The sequence below is a fragment of the Zerene cesonia genome, chromosome 1 (genome assembly GCF_012273895.1).
Source record: "Zerene cesonia ecotype Mississippi chromosome 1, Zerene_cesonia_1.1, whole genome shotgun sequence".
NCBI lineage: Eukaryota > Metazoa > Arthropoda > Insecta > Lepidoptera > Pieridae > Zerene > Zerene cesonia.
The window spans coordinates 6,638,749-6,649,541 of NC_052102.1; the positions used below are offsets into that span (position 1 = coordinate 6,638,749).

The 10,793-nt window shown below is 31.3% G+C and overlaps 1 protein-coding gene across 1 annotated transcript in view; it reads right to left on the bottom strand.

Moving 5' to 3' along the window:
• Window positions 1-100: 100 nt before the first annotated feature.
• Window positions 101-10,793, bottom strand: part of LOC119828833 (sodium/hydrogen exchanger 9B1-like) — a 14,313-nt gene continuing 3,620 nt past the window's right edge. The window contains exons 4-11 of the mRNA XM_038351121.1: window positions 10,337-10,574; window positions 9,781-9,950; window positions 9,146-9,360; window positions 8,261-8,432; window positions 5,561-5,715; window positions 4,202-4,366; window positions 693-882; window positions 101-232 (exon numbers count right to left, since the gene is read on the bottom strand). Coding sequence (XP_038207049.1) covers window positions 135-232; window positions 693-882; window positions 4,202-4,366; window positions 5,561-5,715; window positions 8,261-8,432; window positions 9,146-9,360; window positions 9,781-9,950; window positions 10,337-10,574 — 1,403 coding nt within the window. The 3' untranslated portion in view covers window positions 101-134. The remainder of the gene's footprint in view (window positions 233-692; window positions 883-4,201; window positions 4,367-5,560; window positions 5,716-8,260; window positions 8,433-9,145; window positions 9,361-9,780; window positions 9,951-10,336; window positions 10,575-10,793) is intronic.

Genomic DNA, 10,793 nt, shown 5'->3' on the forward strand with positions numbered 1-10,793 from the left:
TTTGCCTTATATTAAGCCTGATGATTGTATTAAATTTAACCTAAAAAAGTGTATTGAACATCGTTGAAATAAAAATTATAGGAAGAATTAAATAGCCACAGATTATTAAAATGTTTATTGATGCTTATAACATTTTATTGCATATCTATATATTGAAAGGAATCTAAAATTTGTTGAGATCTCTTCGAAGGCGTTGACTCCGTTGAGGGCGATCTAGGCCGGCTGCCGAGTTCTGAAAAATAAAAAAGGTCATAATGAAAAATCGTTCAAAATGTTGTGTTTTTATTCACATTACGAGTATATCCAGTCAATTTTTTTTATTATAATATGACTGTTGCCATTTTAATTCCAACTTAATGTTCATTTCCAACTTGTACACAAAACGATACTATTTCTAATACCTAGATAGAACATATTTAGAATATAATAGGAAAACAAGAAGAAGTGAATGCTTCAACAACACGTGGATATACATTTTATAATGTGTATGTGTGCAATAGCCCAGCCATAAAATCCATAAAGTTTAGTGAAAAATACATCTAATTTTGTAAATACTCTCTGGCTTTATCAAGTATAAATTTCATATATTTCAACTAAGTAAAGTGTGGACCGTATTATGGCTCTTTTAATCGTTGATGTGATGTTTATTAAACTACAAAACAACCAAATTTTAATATGTAAGCGTTAATTACCTTCAGGAGCAACCCCACTATATGGTGATAGCAAAATTGGTCCCATCACTGTTGTTAAAATTGATCCCATTGTTGTCGTTATTAGTATTGCTATAATAATCATATTTGAGTGTTGAGTTGCTATTTTTCTGTCATGATTTGTAGTGCCCTCTTTCCACAAAGAATCAGCAGCAACACGCACCAATACAGCCTGAATTTTTTTTTTTAATTTGAATAATAATTTAATAAATACATGAAATTCAAATCAGCTGTAGCAACTCATATCAATATTTATTAAAAGCAATAAATAATATGCAAGATTAAATTTACAATATTCATACAGGATATCATTTTTATCAGCACTGCAATTATTCAATTAATTTCAAAAATAATCTTTTCGTACAATTAAAGTCATTTATTAGTTCTATGTAAGATTATTATAATCGTCAGGCGATGCACATATATGAAATATATGTGATGTATTTTATTACGGTCATTATATCATGATAGAAGTAAATGATAAAAAATCATTACGTGCTTTTAATAGACGGAAAGTTTAGAATATGTATAAACAATTATTTTTATTGTTATCAAAGCAATCATGATAAGTGGGGAAAAGCGTCTTAAAAATACCTTATAATCTTTGTAGTATTTTCGACATGATAAATAAACATTAAATAATAAAAATTATTAAAATGACTTTCACTATGGACGCTGCACTTCCATATTTAGATGTAATTTGATCATTTCAGATCAAAATATTGTCATTAGAATATAGCTATACCTAATAATAACGAGTGTACTCTATTAAATTAAACTCTTAATATATACTCGCTGTTTGCGAGTCAACTGTACTATTTACCATTTACAATATTTGTTTGCATATAACAGTAGTAAAGATATTAATAATACATAATTATTTATGCAGAATGAATATGTAAAGGAAATTATCGTTGTGATTTACAATTTTGCTTAACTGAAATGACAAAGCATTGAGAGAATTTCACCTCTACACCACAGCAATTTTTGAGGCAATTTAAATTATCTTAATTCCGCAGCTACCGTGCTTGTTAAATTTCTAGATAGTTTTATGTGTAGCGAGAGAAATTACTTTACGGCTTTTAAGTCAAACTTCAATATTCATTATTTACAAAGATATACGCTCGTGTACATAATGCACTGTTTATTTATGGCCACGTCAAGGTGTGTGATTAGAATCTGGCTAATGTAGTATAGTGCCGCAATGTTTGCTTAGTAGTAATTTACAGTGATAGGTAGATAGTTTTTTTTTATTTGTTATAACATTCTTTTAAATGGATAATTTTATCATGGAGTATTAAGTATATAGTATTATTATGATACTCCGTGATAAGTCCAGTCAAATCTTTTTTTGCATACTGTGAAAAAGACGTTTACATATTTTTGCGAGTATGTTAACGCAATAAATATAATAAACGTTATATAATATGGCTACCTGAAATAACCTCAATTATTAATGTGAAGAGTGGACAATAAGCGATTAAGGAGTGACCGACAACATGTGACCCAATTCACGTATCTTTGACTCCCGTATTTAAATATTTTTCAAGACTGCCTTCCTTACGAATAAGTTTTTAATATTACAAAGAGTTGCCGCTGTTACAGTGTAAAATAAAGGGTATGCAATTTAGCAAATTACTTGAGTAGCACCATCCTTCGCCGCCGCAGTGGCGCGTCATTATGTCTAATCTCAATCTCTTACAAGTTGATGCACCGCTCACTAACCCTAATGCACTGTAAGTACTGTTTAATACGTTCCATTTGTAACAGAGTACGTCAACTTTATACACTTTCATTGTGGCTGTTATATTTAATTTACAAGTGTAATTAGTGCGACGTTTTTAAAGTGACTGATATGTGGTGCTTGTGTATCTATAGGTACATATTTTTTTTTACATTTTTTTGAATAACATGGACGAAAAATAATTTTAAAAATCATAAGCAATTTCAAACACACATTCACCTTCACCATCATCACTGAAGAGCGGGTTTGATTAAAAGTTTTATACAAAAATTTACACATAAGTGTTGTGTGATGTGAGTTCTAAAAATAATAATGAACAAATCATATATCGAAATATAAATGAATCTCGATTGTAAGCTATATAGGACTGATACAACAAACTACTGCAAGCTAAAACGTGCTTTAAATATATTCGGTTATATAATTTTTAACTATTCCAGCAGAGAACGACCAACCGCAAAATGTTGTTTCCATTTTCAACTTTCGATGTGTAACATTCATTTGCGTATGGATTTATATAATTGAATTTTAAAATCTTAAATATGTGTAAATATTATATGCTGCACTATATGCTACTATATGATGTTCTATGAGCTGAGAGGACAAATGAATGAATGAAATCTTTATAGAGTTATGGTAGAGTATGAAAATTATATTTTCACAAATTTTCAACCTCAACATCCTCTTGAGATCAATCAAAACGCGTAGGTGCCGTAATCCAGGTTGTCTAAAGTTTGTGAAAGCAGCGAATTATTAATGACCTACAAATTTCGAAGTCGTGACTTTCACTGACATTTTCCATATCTTCGTCAAATATTGAGAACTTTGTATGGTGTCACTTTATACATACTTACTATAATATAATAATATATGTATTTTTATTCAAGTTTCGAATGTGGGCAATGTTCAACAATAATAATTAAATTATTCCACTCAACAAAGTTTAGTTAACTGGAGCTTTTAACGTGTACATTACATAACATTTGTTAGAGCTTTGGAGCATGCCTAGCCAGATTACTAGAGCGAGCGTGTGTACTCAAAGTGAATTAAACTAGAGACCGCCAGAGCACCGACGATATTATTAGGTCTTACTCGTTAATAAAGGAGAATCACTTAAAACTAATATTAGTGGTGGTGACGTCGATATGAACTTCTTCAATAGAACAAATTGACGGGAATTCAGTCCATATTGATATAAGGTATCATTATCTAGATAAAGAACATATTTCTAATGTATATATATATTTTTTTTATGTCACAGTCGGCAATGGAGCTGGTGGGACGCCTGATGGTAAGCGCTACCGCCCATGAACATTTAGAGAAACATAAGGTCCATTGCAGAACTTACGCCTCTACAAATGGATTGCTTGGGAATTGCATGATTGATTGGGAAGGGATTAAAGAATGATTGGCGAGAGGAATAAAGAAAAGGACTGGGAAGGGTAAGGAATAGGATATGTGCCTCCGGCTCCCCCACTCACCCAACGTAACAGAGCAAAATGCTATTTCACGCCGGTCTTCTGTGGGGGTGTGGTACTTCCCCGGTGCGAGCTGGCCCAATTCGTGCCGAAGGGTGCTCGACTGGCACACAAATCTTGTACATCTTTATATACACGTATATGCATTTATAGTCATAAAAAATATACATTAGAAACAGTCAAGCAATGTAGTTTTGGACAAATTATTTATTGTTTAGTTATATTTGGGAATTTCGGAATGTGTTATTAACACCTAAAATTTTTTTTACCTCAACAATAGCCTTTGGGATCCAAGTAATTGCTATGAATATACTCTCTTTCACTGGCAATTCATTTGATAGAGCTATCAAAAATGCAGTTAACAATCGAAGAATTAGCGCCAGGAAAATGCAGACCACCATCAGACCGAATTCCCTTGCATCTAAGTCGGATATCTATACAAAGAAGAAACAATAATAAGATTATTAATACTAGTATAAGTGCACGAAGAAAGGTAAGCTCTAAGTGTTATTTAAAGAATAACAAAAGATCATGTTTATTAGAGCATTTGGCCTGTACTTATAACATAAGGCTATTAGGTATTTTACATCCGTTTCACTGATCGATTTTCAGTACGAGCAGGTGGGTCGTCCTGCCGGTCAGCGACAACTTTCAAGTTTCCACAGGAGATCAAACCTGTGGCAATATTTACATTTAAAACGCTAATGACTATAATTTGTCACATTTTTAAGTATACGAGCGTTTCAGCAAAATACAAGATATTTACACATTAAACTGTCTGAATCGTAACATAAATAAAACGAAGAATGTATATATATATTACTTGTTGCTATAATGCTTATATACTATACAGAGTCACGCATTTTAAAAATGTCATACAAAATCGGCAGGGATCGAAGCGATGAGCAAAATTGCTATGATTGAAAATATTGAAGCAAAAGTGCTCTTCCAAAGCTGAAGAAGGCATTTGACAGCTGTTTCGTACCGAGCGTTATTTGTATGGCTCATGCAATATACATGTACAATGTACACGCCTCATAATTTAATCAAAACACTGATATTTTTTTGGTAAAAATACCATATTACATTTTTTTTATGTTTTATGAAAGTGTTTCGTATTTTAGACACTTAGATATAAATTATTATGCCTTTTTGTTTTATTAAACAATTGTTATCATCACTATATTAGTATGTAATTCATGTTCGATAATTACGAATTATCTTGTAGATATTATATGCATATTTATTTAAGCAATGTGTATTAAATGGAACTTAATTTGAGGAAAGATAAAGGACCCTTTCTAACAATCACACGTGAGCTACATACAAATCTGATTGTACCGACATATATAGGGAAATTATTTTTTGTCAAATTTAGTATAAGGTTAATTTTAGCAAGAATGTGAAATTATTACAATACCCACTGAAATATATTACCCGACCTAAATTTAAAGAAAAGAATATAATTAGTTCGCGTCTCGAAATTTGCTGAAAAAATTACTTTTCCATACAGAATAATTTATACTTATAAGTGATAGTTAATTTGATTTATATTCTGTTATTCTGTTTTAAATAAAATCTGAATAAACGTCTTTATGAATTCCCATTCTTTACGCGATTACAATTACCTCAAAAAAAGAGCCGCTTAGCGTGAAAAGCATTGCTTCAAATATCCTCCACAGTAATTTATAGACTTCAGAGACGGGGTTATTGTTTAGGGGCCAACCGCGGCGGGCCCAACGAGTTGCGGCCGCCGCCGCACATACCATTATTGCTACTCCAGCTGAAACAAATTACGTAATATGACATAGAGTAATTATTTACCTAAATATTCTCCCTCTAACCTTATTATCTAACGCCTACGTACATTAATGTCACATTTATACTAAGGTCGGAAGCAAAGCTATTGTCATTCCTTGAATAAATCAATAGAACACAAAAAATATAAATATACCAAGATGTTCTATGCAGTTTAAGTTTTAAATTTATTTTAAACATCGTTTAGAATATCGCTTATTATTACATCATACTTTTGAACCAATACTAATTGAACCACTAATTCTACTTTGAGCTCATATTACAAGAAACCGTGTAGGACATCTTTACATAGAGAACAGTAATGCTGTTTCAATGAACTTATAATAAAATTGTTGATTGAATGTAATTGAAATGAAGGTTAATTAATGTCCTCGACAATTAGAGACAAATGTAATGCTCAACACTTGAGCTCATTAAAATAGTCGTATGTTGGACTCATAACACTTCGTTACATGAGCATTATATTATGTGATATTCAGGCTTCAATAAAATATTATCTCGTGTTTTATAGATAATTATTATTGAAATATATTTATTATTATTACTATAATAATTTCGGTAAATCTAATAAATAAACGAATATGTTGTTTAGGATAAATTTTAAATATATTCACCAGATATATAGATTATAGAACAAATACTGGATTATCTGAATTTGTGATTCACATAGCATATTTTTGTTCTTTGTTTAAAACGATATACATATATGACATCGTTTTAGTTGTGAAAAATTAAGAAGTGGTGAAAACGTATTGAAAAGTGATGCTGAAAGAAAAATATGGTGTTGATGAACAGATAACTTAGCGATATAGATCAACTGTATCTGAATTATAGAAAATACACTGTCTAAAAATACTTACAGCTTTTCTCCTTTTTTTTTGTTTACAAGTTTACAAGAAAGAAGATGCTGCGAGTCAGCTTTACCACGGTTCTGACGTCTGCTTTTGGTGAAATCTACTTGAGTATAGGATATGTTGCAGAAAAATGTAATTTGTGATGTTTAATCTCCTATGAAACTGCATATATAAATATACACAATACATCACAATAATATTATCAATGTGAAAATTTGTTTGTTTGGATGTTTGTCCGGCAATCACGCTGAAACTACTGAACGGGTTTTGATGAAATTTGGTATACACACAGGGTATGAACTTACATGGGTGATAGGATACTTTTTATCCTGATATTTAATCAGGCTCCCTTGGGATAAAACAGTAATAGACAGTCACTAAAGCATTTATAAATATCCTTATTACACGAGAGCAAAGCCGCGGGCGGAAGCTAGTTAAAAAATAATATGGAAATACTACAAACGAAAAAACATTTAATGGCCTAGATTTAGGTATATCGGAAATAAAAGCCTGGATGGAATTTTTAATCTATAATAACCTAGTAAATATTTAAACTAATCGTGTGTAGAAAAAATATTATAATAAATAATCGAAATTCCGACGAATATCGATACAACGTCAAATAAAAACAATTAAGATCAAAAGCGGTGACAAAACTTTAAAAAACATCTCACTAAACTTTTAAGATCAGAAGAGATAAAATCTTTCTGAAATTCAAGAGACCTTAGCAATGAATCCAAAATCCGAGGAATGGTGAAACCTTAACACGAAAAACAATTCAATTGAGAATCTCTTCGTTTTGTAAGTCAGTTGAAATCAAAAAGCATAAAGGTAACGCAATGAAGTTTAACGGAGTGCAGCTGTGTCAATGTGTCGGAGAGCAAGTTAAAAGGCTGAACACGTACGGTATGCCTTTTACCGTCACCTGGACATTCCAGAGCTACATTGTGGCTAAATTAGTTTTTCGCCCGGCAACTATCGACATCGCTTTATAATGAAACATTAAATTGATAAAGTTGGCTCATATTGGAGAGTAACTTTATATGAGTTTCTTTTTGTTTTTTGCGTCGTAGTTCAAAATTTAACTTTTAATATCTAACTTAAAATCCTCTGCTTGTCATTTTAACGTATTATGCGAGAAAAGGCAGGATTTATATTCATGGGTCGTGTCTAAATATTCTAAAGGAAAATTCAATAAGACACGATCACATATTTTTTTATGTACAATAAATGAAACTGATCAATGTGTTAAATTAATATTTTAGATTGGTAAGTATTTATAAAAGCTCCGAAATTAACAAAAAGATCATATGCTGGTATCTAGTTTAACATCATAAAATTTGTGAGAAAGTTTGATTACCATCTCGAAATATTTATTCTGAACACAAAACTCTAGTAGGCCCAACCTGTGTATATTGTTACAATTAACAAATACTTAATGTACTGATTCAATGTGTTATGAAGCTTATATAATTATTTATAATAGGATGGTGTTTATTCTTTGCTTTTCTTATTTTTTTTCTAGTCATTCGTTCCAACCGAGTTAGCTATTGTATAAATCGCTGGTTATAATAGAATAACAAAAATATACTTTCTAGTATACTTTAACCTGGTAGGATTCAAGGTGAGCATCAACGGTTCATTTGTCATACTTACACGTTCCACCCCATCCAAAATATCCGCAAGCGTATGAGATCAGGAGCCCTCCTGCGAAAATATGTAAACTGCGGATTGTCGCTGCATATTCATCATCATGGTCGGGCAAAACATCTGCCAACACGCCCCATACTATGCCCAAAATGATGCCGACGAATATAGCTAAAAAAGCCTGATAATATTTTTAAATCACATTGTCCACCAGCTACAAAATTAAGTTATATAGTAGATTTTATACGATTAATTCTTTATATACAATTCAAAATCGCACCCCAAAATGAATACAAGTAAAAGTCCAATAATTTCATAAAGCAATTTTTATAATCACTTAAGGCTATTCAATATAAAAGCTCTTTAATATTTCTAAACGACTTGACAGAAATACTTGTTCTATAATTGATCCTCTTTTTTCATCCGTCCCCTTGTATTTTATAATACAAAAGCATGTTTATTTTGCTGAATATAGGATATCGTAAACATGATTTTGAGGACTTTATAAAGCTTTCATTATTTTTTATGTATTAGCGATGTATAAAAATTCAGGGGTCAGGTGAAATAATAATAATTTTCTTTCTGAAGTTTATGGTATGGTAATGGTACATAATTAATGGATTGGTATAATTTAAATGAAAAATTTTTCATAATTAACATGATAATTGGGAACTAATTAGACATTACTCATTAAAACGTAAAAAAGTTTCACTTGTTATTATTATTTTTGCGAATCAATTATGAGAATAAAAGCGAAATTATTTGAGGTAACCAAGTGGCACGTTGTCTCTAAAGCAACGTTAAGTTCTTATAACTACTTTTCTCATAAAAGCCATTAAGGTCGCCATATGAAACGCTCAACGTATTAGAAGTAAGTGCTAAATTGAATTTTACCTTCACTACCCTGTACTCGGGGGCGGATTCGTAAAATATAGCGCTGTTGATTACTCCAAACATTCCTTCAGTGAATGCTGTATCGAGACCTCCAGCATTGCCAACTAATAAAGCTATTTTACTCTTTGTTCCAAGGCCTCTGGCGTCAAATGCTATAAGAGTTGGGACTACTATTGCTGGTGACACCGATGCTAATATCGCCCCGAGATGTAAACCTGAATTTATTAATAAAAATCAGTATGTATAATATATATTTCAAGCTATTCTATTGTACAGAGGAAATATGATATTGTTGAGTTGTGTTTGTGTGTATTGCGAATCTATGAATTTATGTTTCTGATATACGTAAATAAGTTTTGTTAGTTGAGTAAATATTGTTATTGTTTATCTATATTTGTAGCGATGTAGCGAATACAATATTGTAAATATTGCAATAATAGTGCTTGGACATACTGACATTGTTATTCAAAAGATATTCCCCTACTTAGTAACTTAGCTAATCTTTTAATATTCTTTGGTAGAAGAAATTAATATTTTACGGCGTTCAATTTACTTAAGTTCATAGTCTTAATGAATCTGATGGCGAGTGGCCGCTTAGTAGTAACGAGGTTATTTTGTTAACGATTTTCACTTACCCCAGTACCAAGGGAACTCGAGAAAAATAAAAGTAAAGAAGGCCGTCGCCAAACACTCGATGATCCAAGGAAGCGTGGCCAATGAAAAAACTTTCACTGAATTGTGTTTTATGTAGTCCCAGTTCCACGTCAACGGGCCCTTGGTTAAAATAATTACTGGATAAATTCGCCTAAAACATGTTTCAAAACTTTAACTTGATTACTGGTTTTGAGTTACATTCCTGTAAAGTTTGCTAACATTATTAACCGAATTTTTCTTTCCTACTTGCTTTGTTTAAGGTTCTAATAAAATTGTTCAGAGCATTATTTTGTTTTAACTTAGGCATATAAATATACTGTTCAAATAATTTATTTTTTATTGCAGAAAAACTGCTTAGTATATGATATATATAAGGAGTTAATGCGAAAAATAAACCAACCTGCAACAACATTATCGCTTTTCAAGATAATACGGAGAAATTATCGTAAGTGTCTATTTAGTGACAGTGACCGAAAGTTTGCGTTTATCCGTTTAAATATGTTTTTTAACTTGTCAATTTATACATTGTTACCCTACCTTAAATGATAGTCAATAATATTTGCAGAATCATTTCCAAGAATATTGATAGGAATAAAAATCTTGCTCAGTGTTCCAACGAGTACCATGCCAACAACAGCATTTACTTTGGTATATCTCTCCAAAGTATGGCCGAATATGTACCCTGCTACTACTAACGCAGTCAGGTTGAAAATGTAACCTCCAGGTAGTACAACTTTGCCAAAAATGAACCATGATGTTGTCCAAAGGGATAGACCTGAAATTAAATATTATAACGTATAAATTCAGTGGAAATGGAAGCTAATTATAGCATTTAGTCCATTGAACTCTTACATTTTAAAGGTTTTAGGGTGTGTTTCTTAGTGAAGAAAAAGTTGTTTAAATTTTTTTACACATTTTGGTTTATTTTGCTAAACTGCTTTATATTTAATTTTACGGTACAAAGTAATACAACCAAAGTTGTAGAGAATTAATA